Source organism: Mus musculus, chromosome 2, assembly GCF_000001635.26.
Source record: "Mus musculus strain C57BL/6J chromosome 2, GRCm38.p6 C57BL/6J".
Classification (NCBI taxonomy): Eukaryota; Metazoa; Chordata; class Mammalia; order Rodentia; family Muridae; genus Mus; species Mus musculus.
The window spans coordinates 4,596,713-4,614,043 of NC_000068.7; the positions used below are offsets into that span (position 1 = coordinate 4,596,713).

The 17,331-nt window shown below is 48.0% G+C and overlaps 1 protein-coding gene across 13 annotated transcripts in view; it reads left to right on the forward strand.

Annotated features, from left to right (window-relative positions):
- Frmd4a (FERM domain containing 4A) overlaps window positions 1–17,331 on the forward strand; it is a 596,394-nt gene extending 579,063 nt beyond the window's left edge. For 8 of the 13 annotated variants that reach the window (XM_006497439.4, NM_172475.3, XM_006497437.4 and 5 more), the window contains 6 exons: window positions 626–682; window positions 4,403–4,643; window positions 5,403–5,567; window positions 6,665–7,539; window positions 9,258–9,354; window positions 14,255–17,331. In XM_006497439.4, coding sequence (XP_006497502.1) covers window positions 626–682; window positions 4,403–4,643; window positions 5,403–5,567; window positions 6,665–7,539; window positions 9,258–9,354; window positions 14,255–14,357 — 1,538 coding nt within the window. In that variant the 3' untranslated portion in view covers window positions 14,358–17,331. Of the gene's footprint in view, window positions 1–625; window positions 683–4,402; window positions 4,644–5,402; window positions 5,568–6,664; window positions 7,540–9,257; window positions 9,355–11,286; window positions 11,359–14,254 lie in introns of all 13 variants that reach the window. The other 5 variants (NM_001347086.1, XM_006497438.4, XM_030249169.1 and 2 more) reach the window with 2 other exon arrangements.

A 17,331-nucleotide genomic window follows, 5' to 3' on the forward strand; every position in this document is an offset into this window, starting at 1 on the left:
CAAACCCATCTTTCCTGGGAGTACCTCAGTTTGCCCAGTGGGAGGGAGGATCCTTTTACTGTCTCTCTCTCCAGCATGTTCCTAATTGAATGGTGACTATAAAAATAAGCTTCAGAGAGATGGAGTCTGTGTCTAGCAGGCTTGTTTTCTCTCCTAATCACTTAAGTTCATTGGGAAACCATTTATAACCATGTGGGCAAAACTGAGTTCCCTCCCCTGGTTTCGGATCTGTTGAATAACAGCTGCTCCCTTCTCTGGTTTGGCTGGTACTTGCCCTGAGTTTGTTCTAGAACAATGGCGTGGTTTAGCTGGATCCTACCTCCTTTCTAGGACAGACTAAGCCATAGCATCTGGTGACCAAGAGCCTAAGAACACAAAGACAAGGGACCATTGCAGAGCCAGGGCCCACTGCAGAGCCAGGGTGGGGAGGATGGCCCTCCTCCACCAGACTGTCAAGGGAAACACCCAACAGCATCTTTATGTTTCAGGGCTTCTTCCTTACTGATGCAAAAGAGATGGGAGGGTGTGGCCAGGATTGGGGGGAAGGTCACGATTCCTTTCCTACACATTGGGCTGTGTTCCCAAAACACGTTAACCCTGTAGACTTTCACTTTTTATCTTCTAGATGGAAATATCGCCAGCGAAGACAGCTCTCTCTCGGATGCCCTCGTTCTGGAAGATGGTAGGTTTTCCCATTCTCTGCTCTTGTACGTGGAATCCAGATTAAACCCAGGTCATTCCATATGCTGCCTGGGAATGGCCTTGTAGGCAGGAAAGAGGCAGGCTGGGCCGGGGACTGGATGGATTCCTTGTAGGCTCATTTTTTCCCCTGAGTCACTGTTGAGCCCACGGTGGTCTACATTTACACTGGTTTTCCAGGGATGGCCAGTCTGCAGCCTTTGTATTCTAATAGCATAGAAAATAAACATGTATGCTCTGATAGCCCATGGGTATGGGTTGGACACTCTTGGGATAGATGGCCTAGAGAATTATTCTTGGCCCACATAAGCCAAAAGAATAGATTATATTCTTGAAGTGATATCTTGTCTCTGTAATACTCAAAGCACTTTTTTGGCTGGCATGGTAGCTTTAATCCTGTAATCTCAGCACATGAGAGTTAGAAACTGAGGCAGGATGATCAAAAGTTCAAGGTAACCAAAACTATATTGCAAGACCCAGTGTCAAAACCAAACAAGGACCTGGGAGTTTATGTGAGAACACTTGCCTAGCGTATGCAAGGCCCCAAGTTCTACTCTTGGGCCAAAATAAAACAAAACAGAAAAGAAAAAAAAAGAAAAATTTGAAGTAAAGAGTCTGCGTTATATGTGTCTTCCTTTGGGTAGTTCTCGTTTGTTCTCTCTCTCTCTCTCTCTCTCTCTCTCTCTCTCTCTCTCTCTCTCTCTCACACACACACACACACACACACACACACATGCACACACACACACACTGGGAAAGAGGCAGACATTTATTTGGGTTACACAGCAAAGTTTGGGCCCTACTGGAAGGGTCTGAGTTATAGGAAGGACTTGGTCTATCCTCTGCTCCTGAGACAAGAGTGAGAATGTCCCTTTAGCAACACAGACAGTCTTGGAAACTGTTATTGTTTTATTTCCTGTTGAATTCTCAAACCTGGCAACTGCCAAGGGATATTTTCTTGGTCGGTCTTAGAAAAGGAGTTGGAAGCCCCTCCCACCCCTACAGAAGCAGGCGGTCGAGACTTAGACATTTCTGAAGCTCTCCCTATGGTTGCTAAACCAATACATTGGACAAGGAGAACACTAATTATATGGAAATCTATTACCTGGTAGTTAATTATTTTTGCCCTCTAGGAAAACCTCAGGCACCCAGTGGTAAGTGGCTATTCAGACAGAAAACATGAAAGGCCTACCCAAGTCACAGTAATAATGATAATTGCCGTAATAATAATAATTGCTCTTGATGTGGGAAAACCTAGGGAATAGCTACCCAGTTGTCTTGCCCTTGCTATTAGAAATCAGATTGTTGAGTTTGACTGTCTGCTGCATTAAGTGGGTGGGGAGGCCGTGGTGTTCCATGAGAACACAGAGGCCTGTTTGGAATATGAGGCCCTCCCTGGCCTAGCATTGATCAATGTCACCCTGGTCTGCCAAGGAAGGAACAAGCTAGTGGTGTCCCCTTGTACTAGGAGTTCCCAGGGTTATATGTAGTCATTAGCTAGTTTTGAGACATCATGATAACAGTTTTGCCCAACGTCCTGGGCCTCCGACCTCCTGAGAGCTAGGAGTGCCTCCTCCAATGTCCTGTGTTCCTACTTGCGGTTCTCCTCTCACCTCCTAGAGACTCCTCCTGTCTGATTTGAAGGAGTAGCAGGCATAGACCAGAACATATATATCTGACCTTTGAATTTTGGTGACTGAGAATTAAGCTATGAAAATCCGAAAAGTTGAAAATGGATGTAGGATTCCATGAGTGGTTGGTGGTGAAATTTCCCTCTAGCCCTCCTCCCCCTCCCTGTGAACACTGGGCATTTCCTCTCTTCCCAAAGCCACCTACCACCAAATCTCTTCATTAAACCCTCCTCCTGTCTGTTGTTGATTTTCCCAGGGTCAAAACTGCAAGAATAACAGTTCTAAAACAGGATTTTCACCCTGGCACATCTATGCTTATGTTAAGAAAGTTTTCTTGTAGCTTTCAGGTCAAATCTCAACTCCCTGTCTGGAATTCAAGGTCCCACACTATCTAGGCACGCTCCGAATTTCTCCTCCCTCCCCTTGTCTCTCTGCCCTCTCCTCCGCTGTGTAGAAGAACCTGCTACTACACCTAGCCCCTCACCTCTAGATTTCTACTCAGTTTCTGTCCTTCTCTGCCCCATAGTTCATTGCTTCCAGATAGCGCCTCTGGGGCTTGGTTGAGGATTGATGTTTATGATTGGACCAGGTCCCAAGGAACTCAGTATGGTATTAAACCCACTGTATAACAGAAGTTGGCCTTGAACTGCCGATCTGCCTGACTCTGTCTACCAAGGGCTAGAATTACAGGCAAGAGTCACTGTGCCTTATGAGACATCTGCCTTCTTTGGCTAAATGGGTTTGCTTCCTTTGGAAGCCATCCAGCATACAGATGTGCGAAATTGCACTCCAGAGATGGTGGAGGTAGGGTACTATTTTGACTGTGCTGCTGGGTACTTGGGGGATAGGGGCAGGGCATATTGCTTGTGCACTAGCTGGACTGGGGGAGGGAAGCTTAGCCTGGTGGAGGTGAGTGCAGTGCTGGCAATGATCACATTCTGGAAGAGAACCGTGAGGTTTATGGGGGTGGGGTGGCTACTTATGCCTCTGGGGAGGTAGCCAGGGTCTCTGGGGTGAGGTCTGTGTGGCCTGTACCAGTGACCAGGACAGGGGTGTTAGAAGATGCTTCATTTATATACTCAGGTGTTGGGGGAGGGGGACTTATAAGGTCAAACAAGGAGTGAAGGCTGATAACTGTCAGGATAATAAATTCTTACTAGGGTTGTTGTGGCCGGAGCTGGCTTTATGGCTCCAGGTTGAGACTGGGGAGATAGCCAACCCCTGCTGGCCTACCTTTGAGGTATCCAGGTTTGAGGCTCCCTGGACCCTTCTTCCTCTGTAACCCTGGGCCATCAGGGTCCCAAAGGACTGGGACCCTCTTCCTCTAAAACACCTTGAGCCGAGCTGAGGCTATAGCTCAGTGGAGAGCCTCACAAGAGGCTCTGGGCTCCACTCCGACATCACAGATTAAATATGCCAGGATAGATTATAGGAAATTTAAGAAGCTTGTGAGGGAAGCATGGATGGTAGAAGGCGGATCTGTCAGCACTTAATCATACCTCACAGATATACTTCCAATTCAGGTTTTTCCTCCAACAAATATTTATTGAGTACCTACTGAATGCCAGCTGTCATTTTAACCCTGAGGACACAGGGATTAACAGAGCAGATAAAATCCTCAAGAAGGTTAACTCCCCTCCCCCCAGAGCAAAGGAGATCTGTTTAGTGTCTCTCCAAACATACGTCATGGCATAGCTCCATGATAGAGCACTCGCTTAGCATGTCTGAGGCCCTGGGCTCATTTCTTAGCACCAAATTTAAAAAGGAAAAGTTAGAACGTAATACTTCATTTGCCTGATTAATATGAAGCAATCACTTGTTGGTGACACCAAATCCAACTCAGACTTTATTCGCACTTAACCAGACGTGACAGCGGTGCCCTTCACATTCAGTTAAGCCTGCAGTCTGGGCTCTGCCTTGACCTGGATTGACCCCAGTGTGGGAGGGTCACAGAGCCCTGGCACATATGTGAAGTGTAGCTCCAAGGCACTGACATGGTGTGTTTGGGCAAAGGCTCCATCTCTTGTGGAAATAATGTCTCTGATGAGTTCTTCCTCCTCCTGTCCATGCAGAAGACTCTCAGGTTACCAGCACAATATCCCCCTTACAGTCGCCACACAAGGGACTCCCTCCTCGGCCACCTTCATCACACAACAGGCCTCCTCCCCCACAGTCCCTGGAGGGACTCAGGCAGCTGCACTATCACCGTACCGACTATGACAAGTCACCCTTAAAGCCCAAAATGTGGAGCGAGTCATCTTTAGATGAGCCTTATGAGAAGGTGAAGAAACGCTCCTCCCACGGCCATTCCAGGTGAGCTACATTGGGACACCCAAATGAGGTCCCCGGATATGCTCAAACAGAATCAAAGGCTTGCCCCACATTAGAACCTACAAATATTGCCAAAGGATACTCTTTTCCTTCCTGGAACTCACAGTTCAGCTTTGCGCACAAAGCCCTCTGCTGGCAAACCCCCAGAAGTACAGATTTGTCATCTGAAGGTAGGGAGGGGGGAAGAGGGGAGGAAAGGGTTTGGCTCATAGTCAACCTGTTGGCAGATGGATTTAATGCTGTTACATTTCACAGGAATTAATTAGGAAATTGTAGCCAGCAGCATTCCAGAATGGCAAAGGAGAGCCGGATCTGAGGATCCTCAGGGTGGTATAGAACCCTATACGATCTTCCCGCAGAGTTCTGGAGCCAAGCAGCTGAAATGCAAGCTGCACACATTATCAGCTCATTGCTTGGTTAATATCAACGTCGTAGAGAGGATTATCTGGAAGACATTTAGGCCCGCTTCTGTTTTCCTCATGTTCCTTAATTAGCTCCAGAGGGTACCCTAGCAGGTACTGTATCTTGTAAAACAATGCTTGTTAAGGATGAAGGCTCCAGAGAATAGTCACCCTGTGCTTAACTTCGAGGAGTGGAGGGGGGGAGGTGGGATAGTGAGAGCTGGAGTCCCGGGCAAGCTCTCCCTGCAATTAGATCTACTGTCCCAAGCTAGTCAGCCCCTACCAACGCTGCCACATGGTATTCGTGTGATCAGCATGGCTTCCCTCTTCTCGCTTGCAGCAGCCACAAGCGCTTCCCCAGCACAGGAAGCTGTACCGAGGCAGGAGTAAGCAGCTCCTTGCAGAACAGTCCCATCCGAAGCCTCCCACATTGGAATTCCCAGTCTAGCATGCCATCCACCCCAGACCTGCGCGTCCGGAGTCCCCACTATGTTCATTCCACAAGGTGAGTCTGCTGGGCCTTTAGGCCACCTGCCTTTCTGGGCCAGACCCTGGTGTAGTAAGACATCATTGGCTCCAATCTAGCCCAGTTAACAGGGGAGCTAAGGTCCACTTTACCCTGGACACTCAATATAGTCAACTCTATCCATATCCAGGGACTTGTGGGGCCAGAGAGCCCCAGCCTTCTGAAGACAGGTAACAAGGATCCTAGTAGGAGTGGAAACAGGAAAACTAGCCCAGTTAAGGTGGGAGAGTGCAGCAGCCATAGACACCCCAGGCTAACCTTTGCTCTACCCTCCGTTCCTCATATATCTTTCTCATGAGGTCTAAAATCTATTCTGGACCCACTTTAATGCCTCAAGGTGTACATTTATAGTAACCAAAAGAAATGAACCGAAAAATAGACTTCCCTGAATCATATCCCTTCTCTAAGAGGTAAAGCTGCATCACAGAAGGTCACTGGTGAGGGTGATGTAGTACACTTCTGCCTGGATGTGGCCAAGAGTCGCTAGGAATTTGCATAAGACCTCCTATTGCTGGGTTCTATCACCTTCCTCTTGTTGATATTGATGGATTGGAGGCAAAGTCTTGGTACTACTGGTAGATAAGTGTATCGTTCATGTTTAGGGGTTCCATGTTTCACCAACCCTCCATTTTAGAATACTCACAAGAAACAGCCATTTAGGTACGTTGGCTTTCATTTCAGAGGAGTCTTTGGTTCAATCACGAGAGGACCTCTGTTAGACCTTTTGGTTGTTAGTTTTGTTTTTGTTTTTTTGTTTTTTATTACCTACAATCACTATTTTAAAGGGGTTAGTGTAATGCTTAGAACATAGGAATTTGCTTCTCTATCAATAGCATCATTTTCTTAAGAAGCAAAAGCCCTCAGACATTGGTCAACACATTTCATCCACTCCCTAGGTGCCACGTGGATTCCAGAGATTCTTAGCTCCCTTCCTCACCTGGTACCTAGGGAAGAACCTGGCTTTCCAGGGGCAACCTTGCTGGGCTCTCCCATTGGTAGAGGCCCTGAGCCTGGCCTGTGGCTTTTGTGGGACCCTTTGATCCAGGACTCTAAGACCAATCCTGTCTCCCCAACAGGTCAGTGGACATCAGCCCCACGAGACTGCACAGCCTTGCACTGCACTTTAGGCATCGAAGCTCCAGCCTGGAGTCCCAGGGCAAGCTCCTGGGCTCGGAGAACGACACCGGAAGCCCCGACTTCTACACCCCGAGGACTCGTAGCAGCAATGGCTCAGACCCCATGGACGACTGCTCGTCCTGCACCAGCCACTCGAGCTCAGAGCACTACTACCCAGCACAGATGAACGCCAACTACTCAACGCTGGCTGAGGACTCGCCGTCCAAGGCGCGGCAGCGACAGCGGCAGAGGCAGCGGGCAGCAGGCGCCCTGGGCTCAGCCAGCTCTGGCAGCATGCCCAACCTGGCGGCCCGCAGCGGGGCTGCAAGCACTGGAGGTGGCGTGTACCTGCACAGCCAGAGCCAGCCCAGCTCTCAGTACCGCATCAAGGAGTACCCACTATATATCGAGGGCAGTGCCACACCCGTGGTGGTACGCAGCCTGGAGAGCGACCAGGAGGGCCACTACAGCGTCAAAGCGCAGTTTAAGACCTCCAACTCTTACACAGCTGGCGGCCTGTTCAAAGAGAGCTGGCGCGGGGGTGGCGACGAGGGGGATGCAGGCCGCCTTACACCATCTCGGTCTCAGATCCTGCGGACTCCTTCGTTGGGGCGTGACGGCGCCCACGACAAAGGCTCCGGCCGTGCCGCCGTGTCTGATGAGCTGCGCCAGTGGTACCAGCGCTCCACAGCCTCGCATAAGGAGCACAGCCGTCTGTCACACACCAGCTCCACCTCCTCGGACAGCGGCTCTCAGTACAGCACCTCTTCCCAGAGCACCTTCGTGGCGCACAGCAGGGTCACCAGGATGCCCCAGATGTGCAAGGCCACGTCAGGTGAGAAGGTGGTGGGAGGCAGGTGACCTGGGTAGGCTGAAGGTTGCCTAGACTTCACAGTCAAGAAAAGGAGTCACTTATTCTGGAGGCCTTGCTGTGAAATGTGGGAAGCCATGGTCCTTATCCCAACCCAGGTCTGTCTTCCTTCCTTCCTTCCTTCCTTCCTTCCTTCCTTCCTTCCTTCCTTCCTTCCTTCCTCCCTCCCTCCCTCCCTCCCTCCCTCCCTCCCTCCCTCTCTCCCTCCCTCCCTCCTTCCCTTAACACTCTTCCTTCGCGTAGAGTGAGCATTTCTTTTAGCTTTTCCAGTTAAGGACAGAAAGCCATGTGAAGTCAGGTCAGAGGGTTTATCCTGCCAAGGGTGCAAGAAAGATTCTAGTAGGTTAGAGTCCCAAGTTCTAACCTTGCCAAGAAAGGTTGGGATGAAAGGTCGGGCTTGGATCTTGAGGCCCTGGGAAAAGAAGTGTTTGCTCTCTGAACCTGAGAGCTGCATCTGCTTAGGTAACCTGGCTGCTCCTGGCTTTTCTGCTGCTACTTTCAGGGTCTTTGATGCTGTGTCACACTGAGGTTTGAACCTAGACGTTCTCTATGAAATGATAATGCTCATAACTGATGTTAGTTGAGCATTTACCTTTGCTAGATCAGTGGTGGTCATCTGTAACTCATACCACTCAGAGAGTAATTAACAAAACTACAGCCTTCTACTGTAGGTAGAAGAAACGAGGGAGGGTAGAGGAAAACAAGAATGAAGGCAAAAGTGAAAACCAGTGAAATTTTACTAAAAAGCCAGGCTCTGGAGACGAGAGCCCCTAAGAAGTTCAGCCCAGGAGAGCAGCTGCTCATTGGGCCTCCATGTCCCTACTGCTCTCTTCCCTCGGGCGCATGCTGAGCAAGCCCCAGAGATTAGACTACAAACAAACCGGCAGTCCTGGGCGTCCCTCCTTGAACTCCATGGTCCTACAACCTTTCTCCTGCTCTGCTTTTATCCGTAAACTTACCCACTGGCATCCCAGCAGGATTCAGAGAATGAATACATCTAACGTGTGCCCTCTGAAGGTCATGAGCGGCTCTAGTCCTCTCAGATCCGATGGTTAAGTACCAAGGGCAAAAAGATAGGAGTGGTTCATTCTCTCAGAATTGCCGTGTTTGTGTGCATTTGTTTTATTAAATAGCAGGAAGGTATTACTAAGATTTTAGTAAATTGTACCCCACCCACCCTGCCACCACCAAAAGTGCACACGAAGCACCTCAGACAGATGTACTCGGTGCTAAATTCTCCTGGCTCCATCTAGTCACATTTGCAGTAACGCTATGGTACATATAAGCTGTTAAAAGTGCTGTTCACTTGCAGGATTACTGAAGGAGCAGATGGTAAAGTCTGGAGGCCCTTCCAACAATACAGCATGGTCCTCACATAGAAGCCACATCTAAAACGCCCCAGGGCAGCCCTCTGTGCTCAGGTCTCTACAACAGAAACATGAGGGCTTCCTATTCTATGCAGTTATAGAAACCATCCTGAGGCCAGAGTGGAGGGACAAAGTTAAGACAAAATACAGTTGGGGAAACAAAGGTATTTCCCACGGAATGCCTTGGGGTCACCAAGACCCTGTCCTTCATGTCTGACATTGGTCACACCTGCCACTGGGTCTGTCATTGACTTACGAGCTCCATGCTGGTCTGACCTGGCTTCTCCCTGCTTTTCCCACACTGACTACATATAGCTGCCTTACCTCAAAGCCAGAGAAGCTCAACACCGTCCAGTGAAATTGGAGCCACCCCACCAAGCAGCCCCCACCACATCCTGACCTGGCAGACTGGGTGAGTTGTCCTGTGAACTCGTTGACTTAGTTCTTCTGGGCTCAAAATGGAGTTAGCCAGGAAGGACATCAGCAGTACTGAGCTCCCAGCAATGGGAGGATGTATCAGCAAATGGTGCCAAGAATCAAAGCAATGCCTGGGCTATCACCTTCTCCCCAGCTGGCCTACTGTTTTTGATGGGGATGAATTCTGTGTGTTCTACTTAAACGTAGGTAGTGATTCCTGGGCTGAAACAAAGAAGTGGATTCAATTCTGGGCGGCATTTGATTTTTCTGCAAAAATGTCAGGGGTAGGAGAAAGAACCCTGAGTCAGATATTACACAGGCTTCTCAGTGTGGTTGCTGTCTTAATATTGGGGTGCATCCAAAAAAAAGAGGGCTCCCGTCTTGGCTAAACAGTTGTTCTGGGTGCATCAGCAAAGGGGAAACTGTACCTTGAGACCTTTAGGTAGAGGTTGCCCACAGCAAGATACGGAAACTGGAAGTGAGCTTTAAGTGTGGACTTAGGGCCAGTTAGGATGTTCCAATCTGCTGAAGGGTCAAGCAGACACAAGTGTTTTATTATCACATGCTGGCACTTTCTACCCAGCTCCTCTCTTCTCTTGCTGCTTCTTAGATGGTCCATTCTGTTAACACCTGTTGGTTACTGGAAATGGGCCCCATATCCAGCTTAATCCCCAGCTTTGGCTTTGCTGAGCGCTGGTGAGCGTGTCTGGGAAAATCTGACAGCTGCAGGCTGAATTATAAGACCATCACAGACCCACAGTTGGTTCCACTGCCTGTGTCCAGGCTCCCACGCTTGGCATCCTTAGTCCTCCACATTTATCTGCAGTGACTTGACACCAGGAAACTTCATTTTTGGTGGAGAAGATGGGGAGCCAATGCTTATTGAGTACTTAAAACACAAAGGCTGACGGCTTCTTTGAACATAAGTGAGTTTCGTGGAAGCCTGTCTGCTCCCCGGCAAGGGAAGTAGCTAGATATTTTGGATTCATAAGTGAGACAGAGAACACAAGTCACTCACTCCATACTTTTCTGATAAGTCCTAAAATGTGGGCCCTAGATCAGCACTTTGGGCTTCACCTGGGATCTTCTTGGGCCTACCCAAAACTACTAACTCGGAAGCTCTGGGGTAGGCCCAGTGGGCGTCCTTAAATGAACCCTTGGGTCATTAGGATCCGTGGTTGGACACTCACCGAACCACCCCACACTGCTTCTTTCCTCTTTTCAAATTAAGGAAACATAGTCTGTACAGTGTTTCTCATGTCTACGGCTAGGGTAGCTTTTGCCAGTAGCTGCTACCCCTCTCTTTTATTATAAACCACTGCCACTTGTCCATACCAGCGCCAGCCTCTAAATCCAGACAGCTTCTTGGCTTAGGGTTTGAGAATCTCTCGGGACTAATTCATACAAGAGCCACACATCTGTATACCTCTATAGGGTAAATGGTATCGTCCAACCAGGACACTTGGGATCCTCTGTGGGCCATGCCCAGTTTCATCTGATCTGACCATATGACTGCGTCATTTGACTGATAGACAGGCTCTGAAGTTTACAAGCAGCCCTCCCATGCCTACTCACTCGAGTTACCTCCATTACCGCATGTAGCCAGTAAGGCTCACAACCAACTGGAAACAGAAGGTTATTGTCCCTGAAGGGCAGCGTTCTTCCAGATTGAGGATTACTCAAGAATAATAATGTGATAGAGAACAGGACAGTGGGTAAAAATTGCCACTGTCTGCCTTCCTAACAGAACTACTGAGGTCCTGCTGCTCAGAGATGGAGCCTGAGTGTTCTGTATGATTCTTACTGTGTCACAGACACATGGGTATATATATATAGTCATTGGGTTAAGCTACTACTAATCACGTGTGTCCACTCTCCTGTGTAACACAACCTTTCTTCTCTTCTCCTTCCGCTTTCCTTTGTTCAGAGAAGCAACAGAAAACTCTCCCATCATGGATGGGTCTGAGTCTCCAACACACCAAAGTACTGATGAATAGAGGTATTGTAAGGGAACGTTTTGTTCTTACTGCCCACGTGTGTGATCCAGATGTCCTGCATATGTGCTGCCTCTGCCCATGTCATAGTTTCCAGGAGGAAATGTCTGAATAGTGTGGAAGCTATTATTCTTATGTTTTCTTTCTAGCTACATGTGGCGCTGTATGTTCGAATGTGTGTTTTTACATCAGATGTAGGCTAGTCCATGCTCCTTCCTGGAAGACACCCCCTAACCCCCAATATATTTAGACTTTCTAGGCTTTAAGTACAAAAAAAACCCTTGCAGTGGTTGGGTATTGTTTACCAGCTTGGGCCACACTCTCCGTGAGCACTGAGCCAGTACTGTTCTAAATAGCCCAGTACTCTAACTCATTATCCTACCACTTTTCAGTGATATTTGCATGCAACACCAGATGTCATAGAGTCCTGCTTTTCAAAATGTGGCCTGTAAATTACCACCGCCACCTGGAGCTCAGAATGACTCCTGGAAGCCACGCTGGCTGCTGAGTGAACTGCATGCTGCAAGCTGCAAAGTGCTGCTCTCCCAAGTACAAAATAGTGGGACCTGAGAGTCTAAGTAACCAACTGCGTAGTGCTGACGCTGAGAAGCACGTCAGGGACCACTAAAGTGACAGGGGACCATGCAGAAGTGGGAAAAGGGCCTTAGTTAGAAAACAACAACCTAATCAGGCTCTGAGTAAGAAAGAGACAGCCACACCAAAGTGCTGGGCACTCCACAACTCAAATGATCAAAACGCTAAAAGGGTTCAGAGAGGAGAAATGCCCTTTAGTTCTGACACACACCTCGTGAGCCTGGCTTTAAAGAACGGCAGTGAAGCAGGGAGGCAAGAGGGAAACACACAGGTGTTTCCACCCTGGCTCTATGGCCACTGACCTACAGCACTATCCACAGCCAGTTGACTGGGTAAGTGAAACCCCATTCTCAGTTCACTGTGGAATAGGGAGAAAAGGCATCACTCACTCTTTAAAAGACGATCCAACATACAATTGATTCGAATATGTCCTATGGCATTAAGCAAGCATGTGTTTTGTGAGTGTGAATAGTGGATACCCTGTCCAGGTGAAACAAAGTAACAGCTCTGAAGGGCTGAGTCCTCAAACTCCCCGTTCCTTTCGTTTCCTCGGAGCACTTCGCCTCTAGAAGCACCTGATGGTGGGACTCCCTATAGTCAATGTTGCAATCAGGAAAATGTCCCTAGGAGACCCACATCACAAGTGAATTGGAAAACAAGCTTCTCTAAGATTCTAGCAAGTCGTACCAGTATTTGGGAAGCTGAGGCAAAGCAAGGGCCAGAGCTTGCTAATTGTTTGTGTCCACAGTGAGGAATAAATCATCCTCATGCTGTCAGAGCTCCTTGGCCAGGGCCAAGCTCCCATGGAGCCAGTGACCGTGGCTGGAGAGCTAACTGGCAGCCCTTGGTCACGTGTTCCCTTTGATCAGAGTAATAGGGAGGCAGGAACTTTTCCGCAGGAGTATTGCACGTTTGCAGCAGAGTCCAACCACCTTTCCCAATCAAAGTTCTTGGTTCTTCTGGCACAATTTACAAAAGCCAGTTTCACAATGGGGAGACGATGTAAATTACGTGTAACCGAATCATCGACTTATTTACCCCTGACAAACAGATACATACAAAGACACCCATGGCCAGTGACGTAACTAAGGGCCTTCACTCCTAAGCCACATAGAACTAACCTCGGGTACTTCCAATGCTCCAAGCACAAGACTGTCCTAGTGGTTTACCCAAATAGTCAAGAATACTTGGGATCCCTCTAGCTCCTGTGGACTTCGCTAGGTCAGAGGAGGGACGTTTACAAAGCAGTGAATCCTCACTGGATGAATTCCTGGAGAGGTCGGCAAGTGAGACGGGGGAGTAAGGGAGCTGATTGTCCTCACAGTGCCCTGACAGCTCTAAGATACTCTTTAAAATGGTCCAGCCCCAACGGGTGCTCCTGGCACTAGGCATGGAAACGGAAGGGTAGCTTAGGGACAGTTAGTCGCCTTGAGTAGAGCTACTGCCACTCATCTGTGTGAATACCTGCTGATACTTGGGACTCACTCCCATCTAACCTACTAGAAATACTTACCTGATGAAATGTCTGTTTTCTTATGTATGTTTTTCTATGTAGAGACACATACATTTTTATTATATATTATGTTTTGGAGCTGAAGTGCTAGTCATGCTTTCTACCACGGAGCTACAGGCCCGGTCCCAACTCTATGTTTTTTTTAAAAAAAATACTTTTATAAAATCACAACAGTATTAATCTAAAAAAGCATTAAAAACTCAATCTAGAGCATCACTTTAGTGTTACTCTAGGGAAGGCTCACGTTTTTACTGTTCTTCCAGGACAGTGATAATTTACCACAGAAGCGTTAGCCCTTAGGTCTGCTGTAAAGCAAGCCCCTGGCTGTCATGTAGGAAGTCACCCCGAGGTGTACACCCCTGGCTGTCATGTAGGAAGTCACCCCGAGGTGTACAGTTCCACGGGCTTCTCAGCCTGGGCTGCATCTGAAAATCCTGTGGGACTGGGAAGGGCCCCCAAGCAAATAGCAGCAGGCCCTGACTCGGGCCTGGACGTGAGCATTTCTGAGGTTCCCACATGACCCTGAGGACGACTGTATCGAGCGTTAACTTGCATTGCCGAGGTTTCAGGAGGTCCCTTTTGTGCTACTCTTATGGTCTCTGGACGCCTTTCGTATACCAAACGTAATGGAGATTGGCAAGCCTCACCTATGTGGGGCAGGGAAGACAGCTCATCTGTAGAGAGCATGTGACTCATGCATCCTAACATTCATTCTGTAGTACTCTAACTCTGGTTCTCTCTCTCTCTCTCTCTCTCTCTCTCTCTCTCTCTCTCTCTCTCTCTCGGATCCACAGGAGCTACAGTGACAGCTGCTTCCTGGATTCCTCCCTCTATCCAGAGCTAGCTGATGTCCAATGGTACGGGCAGGAAAAAGCCAAGCCCGGGACCCTCGTGTGAGCCGGCCAGGCTGGATGTGACCACCGCCACGCCATTCCAAGTCACCTCACTGCCTCTCATTTGCCTTACCCAGATGCACTGTCACCTGCACCAGCTTCGGCCCTCAGCACTTTTCTTCTCCTGTCTCCACATCCCTTTCACCCTCAAAAACCTGACTGAGGAGACATTCTGGAAGGTTCCGAACCCACTGTGTGTCCCCTGGCTCTCTTGCCCAGAGAGCCAGACAACAATCCTCAATGGCACCTTGGTGGTTTCCGTCTGCCATGATACCCAGGCCACAAACTGTCAGGAAAGCCAACACATGCAATTCCTGTAGAAGAGAACAAGAAAAAAGCTAGCCCTGCCTGCAGATACTGAAGCTGTTTCTGGCTGCCACCCTATAGGCCGGCCGAGTGCTTCTAGAGGAGAGTGCTCAGGGGATATCAGTTTACACCTGAAATAAATCTGCCATAGTGAGACAGCCAGCAAGAGCTCCTAAGGGGACGTGTGAGAAAGAAGACTGGTGCTTCAGAGACGCATCAGAGGATCACAGTTGGTTCTATGCTGCCAAAGATTAGACACATTCAACAATGAACAGATAGGAGGGGCCAAGAGGAACACACTTTTTCTGCAGCGAAATTTCAATTCTAAACTGCTCCTACGCAGCACAAGTGAAAGTCAACCATCTTAGACCACGTCCTGTCGTGACCCTTCTCCTGGAGCACTCCTGAGAGCTGGGAACAAACCCAACGGGACAGTGAAGATGAAGGAGGCTCGGCTGGCCTGGCAGACTCGGACTCTATCTGTCTGGACATGGGAGGAGCAGGGTACCATTAGGACTGCCCTATGCAGGGGCTTCAGCCTACGCCCCCAAAGCTTCCTTCCTTTTGGGATGGGGAGGAAGCCAACGGTGACCATAGCCAAAAGCAGTTCTCTCGTTAAAACCACCAGTAAAAGTGTAACCTTTCTGTTTTGTACAAGGCCTTTCAGTTTTTGTTTTTGGGAAACCAAGGGAAAAAGCACATTGCAATCTACTCAAGTGTTTTACCGTTGTGGTTCATTTTATGTTTGTTAACACTTGTGTGCACTCGGACAGACCTCGCCTGTGTGTCGCTTAGTCAGAGAACTCACGTACGCCCTTAGGTAGGAAGACTTTTTACACACGTCTACCAGTTGGCAGGCAGAGCAGAGTTGCAACAACTCAGCTCCCAAAGGGCCCAGACCCCTCCAGCAGTATCTGTGACCTCGATACACCACCTCCGTCCACAGATACCAAGAGGATAAAAGGCAAAAAACATAAAAGCACGCGTGCAAGCTGCTTGTTTACATGTGTTTTGAGCTATGCTTAACACACAACCAAAAAGCCATCAATCTCCAAAGGCCTCAGAACCACTTCTATACTAACTAACCAGTGCACAGTCTTAGTGGGGCATGGCACTAACGATGGCACAAGAGTCTCTGTGGAGGTAGTGTGGCTTGCAGGGGTTACCTTGTCATGACTTCCTGTGGGGAAGACATCTAGGACCAGGAGCCAGGGTGGGAAGAAAGCAAATCTAAAAGTTGGCTGTGGCATCAAAAGAAAAAAACTTCCTCATGTATTTAAATCCAAGAATAACAATAGACATTACCAGACTGGGAAGGTAAGAAATGAACAGCAGAAAGGACTGACCCTCACTTTGCAGTGGCTTGGAAACCTCTGGAAGTCAAGTGGGAGCATTCATCCCATGTGGCCTGAGGCCTTTTCTCTCCCATTCAAGGCTGGGTACCCCAGAGCTGGGCATGGTTGGCGTGATGAGCCCAGCTTCCAGAAGCAGTACTCTTCCCAGACACTTGAGGGATAACCCTGTAGGGTGAGTGGGGACGGGATATGATGGTACAAAATGACCCTGGGGCTCCGTGGAGACGGGGCTACCTTTCTTGCTCCTAGTATGATAGTCGGAGCTACATAAAGCAGGTTTATTTGGGGACTATTTCTTCCTTCCTTAGCTAATGGAAATGTGACACATTGTGCCCCATTTTCTTTCTTCCAAAAGGAGATGCCTGAATAATTTGCCTGAACAGAAAACGTCCAAAAGGAAACAAAGAACAAGACAAGGTTACATGGTTACAGGTTATAACAGAGACAGCAGTTTGAAAATTGATTCTGAAGTCCTTCGGATCTATGAGAGATGCAGAAAGAATCTAAATGTAATAGATTTGGGGAGCAGAGGGAAACGGAATGGGAGCTGTGAACACCATCACGATAGTCTGGCAGTAAGGACAGAGATTTAAGTAAAACAGGTTTTACTGTTTAGCTGTGTTCGGTTAATACACTGTACATAATATAATACGCATTAGTCCTTTGAGACTGACATAATAAATGGTCGCTGTGGTTGGTGATGAACGCTCTAGGTATTGTATCCAAGCACCTGCAGATTCTTTACACATCCCTGTTTCTTTTAAGGGAGATGAAGTCCCCAGTTTAAAGCCCCTATTGGATTCGTTGGATACATGTAAGAAATTGCTTGTTTCAGCCAGAAGACTATGTTGTGAGCCAGGTTGGTTTATTTTGTTATATGCAGGTGAGTGTTGGAGTGTTCAAAGCCCAATTTGTTTTCATCCAGTATTAGTTTAGTTCTAAATATAGCAAGCCTCACCCAGGTGCTATCAGATGACCAATTACTGCTTAGTTAACTAGGTGTAAAGTTTTACATATCCATTCATGTCAATAGTTTATTACAAGTTGTGTAAAACGGACTCTAGTTTAATAATTGGGGGGGTGGTAAGATTAGGTTGCTCCTGAAACTGACTGTAGAGCATGTAAAATGATTTTACTGGATTCTGTTCAACTGTAATCAATGACAAAGATGTATGTTGTAGACAAAGTTGCAGAATTAAAAAAAAAAGGAAATCTGCTTTTAATTTATTCTTTTTGTATTAAGAATTTGTATAGTACCTTTACATTTTGCAGAACAGTGTTGTCAACACTTATTAAAGCATTTTCAAAATGAAAACA